This window comes from Cheilinus undulatus, linkage group 12, assembly GCF_018320785.1.
Source record: "Cheilinus undulatus linkage group 12, ASM1832078v1, whole genome shotgun sequence".
Lineage (NCBI taxonomy): Eukaryota > Metazoa > Chordata > Actinopteri > Labriformes > Labridae > Cheilinus > Cheilinus undulatus.
The window spans coordinates 34,564,774-34,582,034 of record NC_054876.1 but is presented as its reverse complement, the minus strand read 5'-3'; the positions used below and the strand labels follow the sequence as shown (position 1 = coordinate 34,582,034).

Sequence of the window (17,261 nt, the reverse complement as noted above, 5' to 3'; positions counted from 1 at the left end):
CTATGGTATTTTTTTCCTCAGACAGGTCTGTGTGTTTGTCACTGAGGTTCTTGGTGAGCTTGTAAGTGTGTGCTGTCATGACTGTTTGCTGGCACCTTCAGCATGCAGGTTCATTGGTTTGTAGGTTCAGCATCTGCGTGGGTAACGTAGCTTGTTCTGTTTACCTGTACACACGTTAGTAGCAAACATACCTCCTCTTGCTGCTGAGGCTTATACTGTATTAATGAATGAACCACTAGAGTCATTTACTTCAGGAGTTCCCAGTCTTTTAAGCGTGTGACCCCCAAAAAATGGCATCAGAGATTGGGGAACTGCACCTTCCCTTGAAGGGGATTAAGTGCACAATGTTGCACAAAGCATCGTGTACAAAACTTGCATTTTAGGTCATTTTTATAACTTTTACGCCAGTTAAGCTCAAATATCACTAGATAGCTACTTTTTTATTTTAAATTTAACTTATTTTAACAGTTTTTTAAACAACAAATAATATAATTCTTGAACAAGGCCAATATCTGTACACAGTGATGTCAAACCAATTCATCTGTGCATCCCTACATATTATAGAAAAGTATCATATGGTATCTCAGAGTATTGTATCCTATCATAGCAGTATGGTATTGTCCTTGCCTTTCCTTCTTGTATTCCTACTTTCATTTTGTCTGTCCTTTTCCATTTATCCTCCCTTGTTCCTGTTCCTCTCAGAGGTTTGTGTCCTCCCCACTGTCCTTGTCACATCTGTTGTCACACCTCCCTCTTCAGTTTTTTTAACCTTCTGTTCTTGTTTTATATCTTGAATAGTACTGAACTGTGTTGTATGGTATGGTATGAATTGTTTGCAGTCCTATGATCCTGATGATGCATGAAAGTCAGGAAGTGAAAAAGCTGGTTGTGAATCATTAGAAATGGAGAAAAGTGTGTACTGGAGTTCTAGATGGACCTGCAAGCAACAGGTAAACTTCCCACTGGTTGACCGATGTGCCTGGAGTGGAGGTGATTGGTATCACTTATAACTACAGAGGATCTACACAGCTACTACGTGGCGTGCCAGATAAAGTTGTACGAGACACTTAAAACAATTTAGTTTGTGGTTGGTCAACTACCGAGGATTGAAAGCAGCATTGAATAACTGACTGAGGCAGGTCAGTACATTCCTGACTCAAAGTCGCTCTTGATCCTCCCCATATGATACAAACAGTGCTAAATGTTGGCATTTTGGTCGCATGCTACTCTGTGCAGAAATTACCTCCTGGAGCACCTTTCAGTGACATGACATCATTTGCAAACAAACAACCTGTCTCAGCCTTTCCCAAACTTCACTATACTGCAATCCAATGTAAACCCAACGAGAGACTAAAAGTATTCACCTCCTGATTTTTGTTTACCTGGCACGCCAGATGGATTTGGTTCACACATCCATCTGGAAAACCACTCACAGAGAGCGGGAAAGGGCGGAGCCTTTGAAAAAAAACTTTGAGGGTGATTGGATGAATGTCTCTCTGTCACATCTTTACGGGCCAATCAGAGCAACACGTGACGTAGCCGCTAACAAGCTGCGCCTGCACCCCTACTGAAGGAGTAAACTCCATAAAGAACTGCATAACATGATCCATGGCGACTGTAGACATGTCAGTACACAACTTTTGAAGTTTTTGAAAAGAAAACAACTCACTGCTGTTCTTTGTTCTTCTTTTAATGAAGAAACGTCATCAAGTTCTGATACAACTTACGCCTTAGCAGCATCCACGCTAATGTCTTCTGCCATAATTGCACCGGCCTCTTGTTGCAGCTTGCTTACGTCACAACTCTGCCACACCCGAAAGTACTGACCCTCGTCACTGATTGGCCCTGTCACTCTCTAATCAGGCGCAAATGGTTCAGACGGGAGCTTTGCAAGATGGATTCATGAATGAGAAACACGGAAACAGGCGTATCCATCTGCTTTGCAAGGTTAGATTTTTGTTTCATAAACAGAGAATTTTAATGCAAATGCTTGGCTTTCAGAGACAGAGACATTACTGGGAAAGTGTTTGTGCTTTTACAAAGCCCATTTCATTAGCAACTGCCATTAATTAATTTGATCAGGCATCTGCAAAGGGACTTACATTTTGTTTTCCTAATATTCATCTTAAACACGTTTTTTTGGCTCAGCAAACTCTTCTCTTGTAACATTAATATCTCCAAAAATGGATAAATTCTTAAAATCATAAGCAAGCCGCACTGTACAATGTTTAACGAAGTGTCACCAATTAATCCAACACCAGTTAAACCATGACACCCCTTTGATACATCAGACAAGAGAAATGAAAATCAGTTGAGATGAATTAAAACTTCTGGCTGTGATACTTCTGAGACTTAAAGAACATGTAATCCAGTATTATTTAAATTTTTTTTTTTTTAGTTATTTTATCTTTTTTTTTTTTATTTCTGTAGAAATTAGTTGTTGTCAGTGACCTCTTGTGGCCCAACTGCAGTACCTCTGGAGGCCAGTAGGAGCCCCCTGCCCACACTTTGGGAATCACTCACCTATTTAATGGTATCTTATATAAATGATCATACTTTATTTAATCATATTGTACCATTATCTTTAGGGATCACAATACTGTCAGGTATCAACAGATGTTAGAGTAATACATCGACATATATGACACTTTCCACTGATATGTGGATCCAGTTTTGCGCTTATATTAGCTGTAAATATTAAACATACAAACAAAAAAGAGTTAGTGGAGTTTAAGGCTGGACCAACAGACATACAATAGCTGAAGTCTTTTTTTCTATACATCATCACTCCTTAAACATTAAAGTGTGATTTCAGGACTGAAATGTGTTGTTTTGTTGCTCCTCAGTCTCTAAATTGTGTGTTTTAAGGCCTGAAGTTTTAATTTTGTGCTACATTTAAATATCTGTATCGATATACAATAAAATTAAATGATATATATCGTCTCATCAGATATTGTCAAAAATCCAAACACATGCATCCCTAGTTATGTCCTTTATTGTCGTGTTTTGCTGTATTTTGAACACTATTGTACCGTATGACACTGAAGCCTCATGTAGCTAATATCTTGAATTTAGTTTGGTATTTTCCCATATTGTCCAGTATTTGTGCATGGGAGCTTCTTTACTTTCCTGTTTTCTTTTTCTCCACTCTCTATCTTTCTCGGGTCTTGTAAGAGGTGTTGTCCTGCCCTCCGCTGCCCTCGACTCACCCCTGAGAGTCAAGAGTGTGTTAAAAGCAGGCACAATACACCACTTTGAGCCCCCCACTTCTGTATACGCACTTTGTTGGCAAAAAGGCCAACAGATGTAAACAACATAACCTAATGGCTGTTTAAAGCCATTATGTCCAAAAAGATAAACTCTGGTGCCTGTGAAAGGGCAGGAGAGCTGTTGAGCGGTATCACAGTGATGATGTGCAGGTATGCTGCTGCTCCGCTCCATCACAGATGAGAGCTGTCTCCCCTTTTCTGGGGGCAGTGAAGAGGGATTAGGAGGCAGGCGGAGATGGGGCCTGTGAAGCATTTATGAGCAGGGCCATACAAAGGATCCATGTCAGACTTTTAGGGGTTGGCTTCATTTTTTCTTTCCTTTTTTTTTTTTTTTTTTTTTTTGGATGTGTTCTTCAATTCCTGCTCCTCCCACACTGGCCCACTGTGCCCCCTCCACCTCCGGACCCTGATCCAAGGACAGCCCACGGTTGTTGAAAAACAGCAGATGCTTTGGAGAAGGCTGAAAAAAGAGAAAGAGATTTAGATGCACATGTTCATGACCATATTTGTATCCGGGTGTGAAAATTGAGTTTATTTCACAATCTTTTTGTACTTCCCGAGCTCATAAAAACTTGTTTAAAGCTCATCACACAAACTTATAGACCAAAAACTCTAACCTAATTTCCTCTCTCTGTGATATCCTCCCTTTCTCTTTTCTGGTGTGCACTTCTTGCGTAGCCATGTTTTATGTAACTCTGCCTAGAGGGACACACTCGTGGCGCATAGTGGTCGTAAAAGTCATAAAACATTTTCGCATCCATACTGCACTGCTCAGTTCAGCTGCAACTCAGCAAGTTTACAAAAAAGTTTGTGACTTAAACTGCAAATTGATGAGAGCTCCCCTTGCAATTACTGTTTGTAACATGCCACTAATTTAGGCCATACTCAAAAGCAGTTATGAGATCTTCAAGGGTAGGTTGAGAAATCCTGCTCCTAATCTGCATCGCATCATCCCGAAAGTCACTTTTCTTTGAACCTGACGTCACAAATCCTCATTTTCTGACACATACATAAACCGCATGCCCACCCACAGACACACAGGCCTGGGAACGAGTCTCATCTTGTTGACTAGTAGAGGAGGAAGTGAGTGTTGAGGTTGCAGGGAGATAGGGGCAGCTCTCTGACACGATGTAGCCTCTGCCAGTCCTCAGTTACCTCTGCTGACAGATTAGATCATCGCCAACAACCGCAGGGAGGAGAGGGGAGAGCACAGGAGTAGGAAAAGCACTACATTAGACGTGATTGGCGTGTCAAACCTTGGCCTCGGTTTGACCTCCTTGCCCACAGATGAGGCTTATGCTATTGAGTGCGCTGACCTGTTAAGACATGACCCCTCTGCTGCCCCCTTTCCTCTCCAGTCCCTGCTGCTGCTGCTGCCGCCTCCTCCCAAAGTAACGTCAAGAATCCTCCGAGGGCTGGACTGAGACAAACCCCGGGAGGGCCCCACAGATGACTCATCTACAGACGTTTCTTTCTTTTTTCTTTTCTTTTTTTTTTTTTTTTTTTTACCACGACAGTTTCATTGAGAGTCATTCTTGTGTTGTGTCAACTTTTTTTTTTTTATTTTGTTGCCACTTAACAGGACAGTGGAAATCAGGCAGCATGAAATTAGAAAACCAAACTTTGATATAACGGCTTAAGATAATTCTGTGATCATGGAGTCACAGTTTGAGCTACGTTAAACAAAGATAAACAGATTAACCGCTGGGTTGCTTTTGCTGAAGTTGTTTGCTTTTAAAAATTCCCACAAACCTGAATAAAAACTTGTATCATAGTTAGGAGTGGACTTTAAGTTTTTTGTCCTGACACGTTAAGGAGCCTCGCCTGTGCCCCTTCTGGCCTCCAATCAGAGCTCTGCCTCATTGTCTCTCTTTGCCCTATTTTCCTATACTTTCTCCTGAAAAACTAGGATAAATCTAAGGTATGCACATGCTAAATGCCAGCTCACCTTTTAAAAAAAATAATACAGATTTGCTTTATTTGCTGAAGGCCAGGGCTGGGTATCGCGCACAAAGCTGTGGTTTTAAGAGATAATGGCTGTAAATCCGTATTGCTACGTGGACATTGATGACACCTGGCTTACCAGCGACAGTGAAAAAAGACAGAGATACAACCGCAGACGTGCTGCAACTCGTCCTTAGGGCTGAGCTGACTGACAGACAGGCGAGGTGAGGAAGGGGAGCAGCCTGGGAAGTCAGCAAAGCAATGATTTTGTGTAATTCTTCTAGAAGCAGTCTGTCACAGATTGTGATCTGACATTCTGCACCTCACACATCGCTCTTTTGCACATATATCCCCAGAAATCTGTGCTCACTCCAATTGGATCCAGATGTGAAGCGTTTGGGGACCCAACCTGGCAAGGGCAGGTCTCTGAATTATCTGGGTGGGGTCAGCAATGCAGAGGGGACAACTTAAGTGGTCTGCCTCCACTTTTGCATGGGTCATTACAGAGGAGAAGATGCTCCCGAGGTAGAAGAAACAGAGATTTTTGGCTACAAAGTGGAACCATGGAGCTCAAATGGGCCAGCTTCAGCCTTTTGGGTGCACTCGGGTTCCTTCCACCCTCAGATGTGACTGCAGGGCCTGGAAGAGCCACTGCTTATCTGATAGATCCAGTAAGAGAGGAGTTGATTAGCTTAAAGCAATGGGAAATGCCTTCCCTACACCCTCCCTCCTTCTTTCTCCCCTCCCTCCTTTCTGTATTCCCTCACTTTTCCCCTCTTAGTTTCATGAGCAGAGCCTCTACCTTTCTCTCCCTATTTTTCACCCTGCTCCCTCTCCCTCTCTCTCGCTCTCTCTCTCTCTCTCTCCCGCTCCCTCCCTCCCTCTCTCTGCCCTGCTGTGAGTAGGTGGTTCCTTGCTGTACTTGATTGGTGTGAGTCTATATAGGAGGAGAGACACTCTAACAGGCTCAGAGTCTGGTGGTGCCCACTTGCCACACGTTCCCAGAAGGACTACCTGTGTTTTTTTTTTTCTCGTGTATTTTTTTCCGTGAGGATTATTTTCTTCTGACAGAATGACGGGAACTAAGAAGAAAGAGAGGAAAGGGAGAAAGAAGGGGGGTAGAAAAGGACAGAGGGAAAAGGAGGGCGATCCCACTAAAGGTAAATGAACATTAAAGGTGTTTCTGTATGTTATGTAGAAACGTGTGAGAGAAAAAGATAGAGAAGCTTCTAGAGAGTGAGAATGACTTTGTGTTACTGTATCACGGAAGTGTGGGGTAAACTAAGTAACCCCTTGGCTTGTCAAAGCCTGCTGCTAGTCTGTCACATGGATTGGTCTCCTAATGTGGACAGCGTGTAGAGGCACATCTGGTTTGGCAGCACTTTGTAGTTGTGAGGAAGTTAAGTGATACAACTTGTATCCTGAATGAAGAAAACTTTGGTGTGAGATGGCCGGACTCTTGACCTCATATAGCCACAGTACAGTGTGTCATAACTGCTAACTTATGACTGGTGGTTAATGTGCTGTTATGGCTTTTCTGTTGATTCCTATCATGACCACGTTTTTGGAAATGCTCTTCTACATATCACAGGTTTCAAAACGTCTCACTTCTTAACAGTGTAATCATAAAAGTAATGCTTGTGAGGTCGTTTACAGTGTTTCATTAAGCTCTTTTCAACAGGGTTAATAACTTTAGTCTTAATTCTGAGTCTGTGGTGAGTCATCGTACTTAAAGTCTGTCTGTATTTTCTTTCTTCTCTGAGCTCTTTGACATTGTCGTAGTGTTTGAGCTACCTGTATTTCAGAGTCACAAATGCAGCAATATGCTTGCTCAGTGGTGGATCCTACAAGCTGCAGCATGTCGCTGTAGTTTGACCTCAGGTCATGGGGAAACCCAGCCCCCGTTTCACTGAAGCTTTAAGGACAATACCCTCATTATTGCCATTCTAGCTTTGATTAGATACTGTATCTCAGAAGGCATCTCTTGATGCTGGTAGACATTTTGTACCTGCTGATGTCACAGCTGTCACTTCAGACAGGAGACACTCTGGACTGGGCTCTGCATTTTGGATGGTTTCTGGTGGAGCATTTTAGTCTATGATGGATTTTGATATATTTTTCAAGTAAAATATATCAATTGGAATTTTTTTTGGCCATTGTGCTTATTTTGTTGGTTTATTACCAATGAAAATTCACATTCAGTTTGTCTACCCACAGTTAACATGCATGATAAAAAGCTGCACACCACCGAATCAATGAACAATTAACAACCAGAAATAGTATTTTCATTGTTCATTGTTTATGGAAGCCCTAAGACATGGGCGTCCAAACTTTGGGCCACATAAAGAAATATATAAGGATGGCGGGGCCACTCTCATAAAGTTGGTCAAATCAATCTAATGTAGGCTAAGCTATGCTTAGTGATTGAGTGTGCCTAAATGGCTAGTTAATGCCTGACGGGGCAAATAGACAATCATTCTCAGGATTTTGGGGAGGTCAATCAAATTTCAGAGGTCCCTGTTCTGCTTACGATTTACAGCGTCGACTCAATTTAGTCAGAAAAACATGCTGATTGTGCTTATCTAATGTATTGATATTAATAAATGAAATCCAAGGAGGGCCCTTTAATTGAGTCTATGAGGGACACAGCAATTTCTGTGGGTCGGCCTGTCCCGGGCCATAGTTTGTACCCCCCTGCCCTAAGAGAACAAGCATCCATACATTTCATTTCACTCACTTTGCCTGTGGTTATTATTTGTGGTTATTATTTCCAGTATATGACTTATTTGTGTCATTATTTCCAGATAACAGCACTAGTTTTTCCATGATAACCACAGGCTTGAGATCTCAGGAAAATCTGAAATGTACTTCTGTAACCTGAAAACCAACATTTTCATCCCCAGATAGATAATGAGATACCAAAATCCTGCTGTGATAAACACAGATTTATTCTGACTTCATAGACAATAGCATTGCCTTTTTGCTTCATGGCTAGTTTTGTTGATCTGTATCAATATGATCTGATACTGTCGCTGAGTCTTTGTTGATTTTGCTCATTGATACACAATTAAATTTTGATAAATTACATCTTTCATTTTAAATGTAATCTTGAAAGGGGATTTTCCAAATCAAACAAGATCTTACTGTTTTTACCATAACAGGGAAAATGTGTGAAACCATGTGCTAACTCACTGTTTAATGGCATTTTCAAAATAGTTTGAAATGGAGTTTACTCATGGATAGTGTCATGGTGGAAGGAACCAAATAGAGGGGAAGAAACGTTTTTAATGGATCCTCTGATGACTTCTATTCTCTGATCAAGACCTTTAAAATCTTTTGCCAGCTTGTGGCATCATTTGGTGGAGGATTTGGTTAAGCAAGAATTTAGGTCCAAAGGAGCAAAGTCAAGGGTAAAGATGATGAAAGTGTGGAAACAAGTCATGACAACTACTAATGTTATGTGTCATCTGTGCATGAATTAAAGTTAATTAAAAGTCTAGAAGTGTTTTAAATCACAGAGCAGTGCTAGCTTCCAATTGTGTCTGTTAGGTGCTAACTATCTGAACTGTACCGTAGTCTTTAGATTAAATGCCTTTTCACATTTTGGTTATTGTTAACCTTTAGTTTTAGTTGATGAAAACTCAAAAACATTTTAGTCCAGTTTTAGTCAATAAACATTCCTAACACTTTAGTTTTTGTTTTATTTATGTTTGATCAAATCAGCTAAATTATACGAGTCATATAAAGTGAAACACTCATAGATGCACTGTCAATGCTTGTCCTGCATTTTTAGTCTCGTCTTGTTTCCTCTAACTAAACTTTCTTTCTGTCGGAGTTTTATTTCACCCAGGATCTATTATTTTTTAGCTAGTTTGTGTAGTTCAGCAGTTTACCCCGCTGACTTTGGCAGAGGAGAATTGTGGTTTGAATCCCGGCCAGGGCATCCCAGCCAGGTACCCAGTGTGGGCCCTTGGGCGACGTCCTTCACAATGTGAACACCTGTCTAACTCTGAACGTCACTTTGTACATGAGTGTCATATGAAATATATGGTAACATTGTAACTCGTCTTCCTCATGGAAAAAGTTATTGCACTTACATTTTCAGTCATAGTTTTACTGATGCCTATTACTGATAGTTAGCTTAACCCAGTAGTGCCTCCTGTAGTTTGTGGCCTTTCTCCAGTGTTCACTGCTGTATTAAAACTATAAAAGAAAAAATACACTGTGGGTTGTTTATACATCTTTAAACCATATGATGATATATGATATGATATAAACACAATATATGGCCTGTGGTAATAATAACATAATGATACAGCGATTCTACAGAACTTCAAATATTGCACGACAACCTTACAATATCTGATCAACTAAAGAAATTCAAATGAACCATAAAAAGTTAATGTTTTTATTCACAATGTGGTGTCAGTTTAACCTCTTTTCATTACTGTCTGATCTCTCCATCACCTTCTTATTTGGCTAATGGACTTCTTTTTACTAGGGATTATTGGCATGATATCCATATCAGCAAAAATTGGCATAAATAGTTAATTATCATTGATTAACAACAGTATCACTAGATAAAAAAATTCTGCCTTTATCAACAGTTATTGAATCAGCTGTAAATATTGGCCACATGTACAAGCTCCTTAATGATGTTTCATGCAGGACTAACAGACCTTCTTCTGCTGAAGTCTTCCATTGTTCATCATCAGTCTCTTAACTTTAAAGTGTCTTCTCAGTGGGAGTCGACTGATACAAGTTTTCAAGGCTGATACCAGCTGTTATTAGTTCATAAGAACCGGTATTTCTTATAAACCGAAAGGCATTTACTATTCACAAAAGGAAATGACAAAAATAAAGCAAAAGGATCAGTTCAGCACTCGCTCTACTGACACAGGAAACGGCACCAAGAGCCATGCTCTCACTGTGTCACCCAGGCTTCACCCAGGCGTCAGTGTTGATTGGCCAGTGCTTTTGTGATGTCTAGCCAATCAGAAAGTGTTTTCAGAGGGACATTAGGTGAGAGTGACAACAAAGCCAGCAGAAATGACGCACCTTGCAGTGGAGCTGGAGTCATGCAGTTTTTGATTGATTTGAAATTGGAATATCATCATATTGTATACGTCATTGTACATCCCTACTTTTTACCTTCATTCATGTCATAAGCACCGGCGGGACTTGTATGTGACGTCCTAATGGCTGCTAGCAGTGAACTGTTGTGAGCATCGGTGAGAGTAGGACTTCTGTACTGTTGGTATTTTAAGATGAAGCTCCTGTGAGGAGTTTTCTGCAAACAGACTCTATGAATAAAATCCCAAACTAAACCACTGCCAGTGTTGGTGAGTAAGACATTTCACTGTTGAAATAAAGCAGAATTATTTGTTTTGTGATTAAAACCATTACTTTACAATCAGCAGTAGGGAAAAGAGGCACTGTTTTGCCCACAAGGGGTGCCAAAGTCTTCAAACTGAAAGTTTCTCACAGGAGCTTTAACATTTTGACTCTTCGTGGACTCTGCATTGTGATTAATAACTGCATGTGCACACATGTGTGTGAAAGGGCGCTTGTGTAGATGAGGTGTGACAAACTTTACTTGAGTGCAATTAAGCTCAGGAGCAATCTGTCGAGGCTGTTAGACTGTCAGTCAACCATCACCCCCATCACAGGAACAAGACAGTATTGTCTCATGTGCCTTATGTTTCCTGGGGAACTTTGCATTGCGCGTTTTTATTTGAGGTGATTACCTCACAGCAGGTATTTCTCAGCTATAATTGCCCTTTCACTGACTATGACTGCTCATAAATTTTGTGAACAAAGTGGTGATTTATGGAATACTGCTGCTGCAGTGTAACATGATTATTTCCTCTCATATCTCTTATTTAAGTCCCATGTTTTGAGGCTGCAGTTGACGCTCTGTAAGAATGTTGCATGACTTTTCTTGAATCAAATCAAGTGCTGGAAAGAAAAAAATCAGCAGACTTTAATGAGGACATTAATACCTAAAAGAATGGCCTTGTTGGAAAGAAAATTGACCTGAGGGAGGGAAAGTCTTCAAAACTTAGCTGCCTTTCTAAAGAGTTAGACAAGGAGTGCAAAATGCTACAGGCATTCCATCAAAATCTGTCATCAGTGCGATGCAACATGAATGTATTTGTCTCTGTTTTCAAGCAGGAGTTAGAAATCCCTCTGCAGCCAGCCTGACCTACATAAATATGTTTTTGCTGGTGATGACACTATCATTCATAAAGAGCTAACCACCCATCTCATCATGTATTAAGGCAAAACACAACAAGTTTCGCTCTGTGCGCCCAGCCTCGCGTGTGTAGTGAGTTTGGTAATCATAAGCTTCGGAAGTGTTGGCTCCTTCATTTTGTGCCAGATTCTTTTATCATAATACCTACCCCACCTTTTTAATTGAAATAGACCTACACAAGTTATTCAGAGGAAAAATAGAAACCAGTAGTCACAGGGGGAGGAGGTGGAGGAGCCTCACACAACCTCAGCTTTCAGTTCAGGTGTGATCTTGCTTCATATAATCACTCTTACAAAATTGCTTTTTGGTGTTCTGGCACAAACAACAGTGAGCAGGAAAGGTAAACTTCCAGGATTATAATTCCCATACTTTTTTGCATAAGAAAAGCCTTTTTTAGAGTCAGTGACAGTCTGATAACAAGGCAAGCCAAGACCTCAAACGTTAGCAAACAGGAGTGCTTCGAAGGGTGGCTCTCAAAGTAAATGTCTCCAGACAAATTATGACAAATGAAGTGATGTAACTTGAAACTGCAGGTTTACCAAAGAGCTTCTTTGTAATTTTGGGAGTGCAAGTCACGCACTTAGCAGTGTTTTTTTATCAGGAAATGGCAAATGCTCGTCTCTGTTTCATATTGAGTTACTTTCATATAACATCAATTGGACATATTTGGACTTAAATGACGAGAAATACATTTCAAGGAAGAGACATCAATTTTTGTCCTCTTCTTTGTCTTGCTTTCTTTTGCATTAATGACTGCAGTTTTAAGTAAATACCCATTCCTGCTGACTAATATCAGTATTCCAGGTTCACAGAAGACAACAAAAACATCCAAATGGAATGAAAAGAGTCAAGACAAAAAAAAGGAAACAAATACAGTTAAAATGTCTTTAAAGTATTTCTTTTTTAAAGCAAAATCTTTTGGGGGAAAAAGCAAAAACTGGCTGAAATAATCTGACAGTAATAAAACATTAAAAACTAAAAGTAGGCGCAGTGTTGTGTACGGAAGCCCTATGTGGACACACTGTACTGTGCAGAACTTTTAGGCATGTTTGGGCCAAAAGTTGAGGCTGAAGTAAGGCGCGCAGTGGCGGGTAAGCCAGCCTGAGGGCAACGTTGGCAAGAAAGGAGGAATGACGAAACCCCAGTCATGCTTTGGATGTCCTCGCATATTACCACGTTATCTGTTGGAAAAAAAAAAACAACAAAGTCCACACCTTCACGGTGGAGTAAGATGTTGATGTGGCAAGTAAGCTCAGTCTAGAGTATCGTCTGGGCAGGTATAGTAGGATTGCCACAAGCCGGTCATGCTGTAGATGTCCCAGGGACCCGAAAACTGCCTGCAGTCTACGGGCATATCACCAGTGGTTAGTGTTGAACTCAAGACCAGACTATCAGAGACTAAGACTTGCCCGAGATCAGTGCATCGAGACCAAGACAAGATCAAGACTTTTCGGGGTTGAGACTGAGTCAAGACCGAGACCGAGACAAGACCAAGACCATAAAAATCAATTTAAAAAACCATGACAAGGTTGAACAGTTGACAAGCATTCTCTCTTTAATTTTAGTTTTCTTTTAAATGAATTTAACAGATAAAAATAAGGTGTCAGCAACTCTTTCAGAGCACAACGTGCAAAAATATCAAATCTTGACTAACTTCTTGTTTAAATAAATCCTTGTTTGTCTTTAAAAGCCACTGACAAGTCTGGAATTATTTTAGATAGCAGAAAATGAGATGTTTATCTAGATTTGTCATGTGAATGAGGCCTAAAGTAAGTGTTTAGAGGTATTCTTGACTAGAAATAAGATGGGCTGATGTCTGAGTTTTTGCAGGTGTAGTTATTTGTTTTAGCAAGTGCTTCTCTTTATTATCACATTAATGAAGTCGAAGAATAGCAGATCAGTGCTGGTCTCAACCGGATGGAAGAGATACCGTCAAGCTTGACCTTGGCAGCGGAGCGGCAAGGTTGAGCCTTTTTTGCTCCGGGTTGTGGAACATCAGGCCCGTGATTAAACGTTAGGTTATGCACATGTATATACATAGATTTTATTCTATTGCTGATTTTTCCTTAATAGCGAGTTAATTTCTCAAATACACAACTGAAAGTAACTTACCATGGGACGTCCAGCACTGTTATCCTGAGATATTGAGATAAATTAGCTGAGATATTAAAGAAGACATCAAAATTGACTCATTATCCTGGAAAAGCAGAGTGAAATAAAATGTATGGGTGCATGCCTTCTTCAGGCTTCCATGGTCGAAATTAAAATACTGTATAATACTGTATAAATACTTTAAAAATTAACATTTAAATTTTATTTAGACTATTTTATTTGTTATGGAACCAACTTAAATCAATACTTGTGCCTCTGTATGAGCTGCAACAAAGCAATACACTAAGCAACAAGATAAATTATTTCTAATGGTTATTTGAAATGCCTGAAACCTGTGCTGCATGATCGGTCAGACACAGGATGTAACAGCACTCTGCATAAACAGACTTTACTACATTTCCCATGGCAGAGATTTTCTTTCAAAGAAACATGTGATCCTTAAAAGAAAGTAAGGGTAGATGTACCGTATGTACAGAACAGTATAAGCTTAGGATGAAGAGATTCCAGTTTGTCCACAAGGGGCACCAAATCCATGCAAAGGTCCTCGCATGAACTTGGAATTTAATAAAATGCAGCTGTAATGGGACAGTTTTCAGCTTTGATTTAAATGACAGAGAGATTCAAACAGAGTGACACATCCCATTCTAATCTAACATTTGTTGTGGATTACAATGTTTGATCTGGCTTGCTCAGCATCTTTTTGTTTTGCATGTGCTCATTTTTCTTCACCAGTGTTGAATGTGTCTCAAATTCAGTCCCAGCATGGGAGAGTCTGTGATGAAGCTGTCTTCTCTCAGTCTAGAGCGAGCCAGTGAAAGTCAGTAGAACCAAAACATGGGGAAATCCAGACAGCTACAGGCTGGTAAAACCTTCATACTTTGGCTATCTGTGGACTCACAACTCTTCAACAACACTGTCTGCCATTTCATTGACTGTTAAAGTAGAAATACTGAAAGCTTAATGAATGAGTAATTTCAACTGGTCTATAACTTGAGTAACTGTTAGGATTAAATCGTCATGTGTTCATCATGTAGCTGCAGCTGAAAGGGCCCAAATACAAGGAAAAACTCTTTCTCATGCAGATTTGCATGTTGTTTTTGTAGCACAGTTGGAACATTCATTAAAAGTTTGTGACTAAGATGTGAAACCAGGATACAGTTAGATATGGCTGTAACACTTGTGTTTAAAACGGGCTCTTAATTTTAAAGTCAAATGAGGTAAAGAAAAATCCCTCACAACTAACAACATGAAAATAATTCCTGCAAATGTCAGAAGGAACACAGACACCTCTCCAAATTTCAATTTAATTTTATGGCAACAATGTAAAGAGTATGCAGATGTGAATAACATGACACCTTTACTTGAAAATAAGATGTAAATATTTATTCTGTGTTGCTGTATAAAAAAATGAACAGTCCATAATATTTGACAGCTAAAAAAAGTCTTATTGTCTCACGAGACCAAAGAGAGCAAAATAAAAACACAGAAAATCTTAAACTAAAGTGCAACATCCCTACTATCATAATGTTCACTCTGTTATCTGCTGGTGCTAAAGTCTTCCCTGTATGTACTGTAACTATAGCTGTGCTTTAACTCTAGCACAGTTTCTACTGACTCAGGATACTGACAGCATTGCACTCATGCACTGATTGTGCAATGTACTGACTTGTCTAATAAATGAGCCAAATTACCCCATCCTTCAAAGAGATGCTGGGTAATGCAATCAGAAGTTTAAAAGCCTTTGGGTTGAAAAAATAAAGCCAATGCCGAAATGCAAATTAAAAAAAAGCCTGCAGTCCCTTGAGTGTCCACTTGGGGCTTGTTCCAAAAAACTGGAAATCCCAGGATGTTTTCATGGTAAATTTCTCTGTATGTTCCCAGTGCTGTGATGATGCTCCACAGTCTGTACACTTTGAGACTAGGGTTGTCAAAGGATAAAAATTTTAATTGCAATTAATCTAAGGATTTCTGTAGTAAATTAGGATTAATTGTTGCCTATTTCTAGCATTTCAGATTCCACTATTTTGCATTTTTAACTGGTTTGTGTCATTTTGGAGTTTCCCACTGCCTTAAACTCAGTTTAGATACAGACCTGCTTTTATAGGTAAAATGAAGATTTTAACATGAACTTAACCATGGGAAAAAATTGTTATGGACTGAACAGGAAATAAAAAAACAGTTTAAAGGTAAATTTTTGATAATAAATGTTTCAGATGACCTTTGACTTGTCCAGCGATCTTTCTGTGAGGTTATTTTTAAGATGGAATGAGACATTAAGGAGCAGTGGTTGATTTATTTTATATCACTGTGGCTGCATGGAGACACTGACGTGGCTCACCCAATGTTTTAGGAGAGCAACAATTAAGCCTGCAATTAATCACGATTAAAAAAGTCAATGCACTAATAGGGGATGCTAATTAATCATTATTAATGCGATTAATCTTGACAGCCCTTTCACGACATGGTGATATTTGATGCCCCTGTCTGCAGTGTTAATTATGCTGACTAAAACTTGACTCAAGATGCTGCAGACAGCCTTTTTTTCCATAAGGAAGACAAGACTAAGACGACCTGAAAACAGATCTTTGATGATAGTGCTGGACTGTTGAACATTCAGAATGAATGATAAGTCTTCTCTCTGTATATACTTTATAAAAACACAAGCAGAGATTGGGTAGAGAACACTTAAAGTTTTTCCTTCAGAATTTTTTAAAGTTAATCAAGTATTGATAGTGCATTATGAGTGTGTTTATACTATATTTACAATAAGGGTGGTTTAAAAGCAGACAAAAATATTTTTTAAGTTTTTATTGACTAAACCAGACTAAAACTTTCAGGGATGAAAAAAACTCAAATGTGACTAAAACTAAAAGTTTGTTTTGTCCCCCTATTACACCTCTGAGACATCCATAGTGAAGGAAAAACATCACAGAGGCACACGCATGATGGCTTTACACAGCACTGTAAACTCTGCTGCAGTTACATCTTACCTAATTATTCCCATCCTTACAATAAGATTAAGCACATTTTCATGTTTGTTAAAAAGTTTAGTTTTAGTTTCGAAACTTATTATTGACTAAAAACTCCACCTCCACTCCTCCTGATTTTTTTCATAACTAATGGTTTTTTGTTTATGTTAAAACTAAGAGTTACATAATTAGACTTCACAAGGGGCATGGCTGATCTGCCTGACTCTTCACCTGTTTCTCGACTGACCAACAGTTAGACAAATTCAGTGTTTTCGGTACGGCTATGTTCACACCTTCTACAAGCTTTGATGCTCAATTCTGATCTTGTGCCCAGACCAGATTATTATGTTTGGCTGTTCAAACTGTGGTCCAATTCCAAAAGATCAGATATGTATCTGATACAGTGCCACATATGAAAGTGGCCTGAATCTGATAGGAAAAGTCAATGTGATTTGTGCTGTTTAAACTGTCAGAAAAAAAAATCAGAGATGAGTCACATATGAGCAAAAAAATCAGATTGGGGTCACTTTTAACTGGAGAGTGAACGTAGCCTTTGAGGACTACCATTATGGGGTTAATAACCCTTCTGCAGAAACCGATGCGTAACTTCACTGAGACTTTATGTCCATGTTTTCCATAGTCCGTGGTACACCTGCTGCACACCATCGCTTTTCTCTTTGCTTAGCAAGCCAACCTTTCCTGATATCTTTG

At 39.6% G+C, this 17,261-nt stretch overlaps 1 protein-coding gene across 2 annotated transcripts in view; it reads left to right on the top strand.

The window, feature by feature from the left end:
• nrg2a (neuregulin 2a) overlaps nt 1-17,261 on the top strand; it is a 140,105-nt gene that overhangs the window by 34,805 nt on the left and 88,039 nt on the right. Inside the window, exon 1 of one of the 2 annotated variants that reach the window (XM_041801390.1) lies at nt 6,051-6,373. The exons of the other annotated variant lie outside the window; for it this stretch is intronic. Within the exon in view, the coding sequence (XP_041657324.1) occupies nt 6,286-6,373 (88 nt within the window). The 5' untranslated portion in view covers nt 6,051-6,285. Of the gene's footprint in view, nt 1-6,050; nt 6,374-17,261 lie in introns of those variants that run through there. 2 annotated transcript variants of the gene reach the window in all.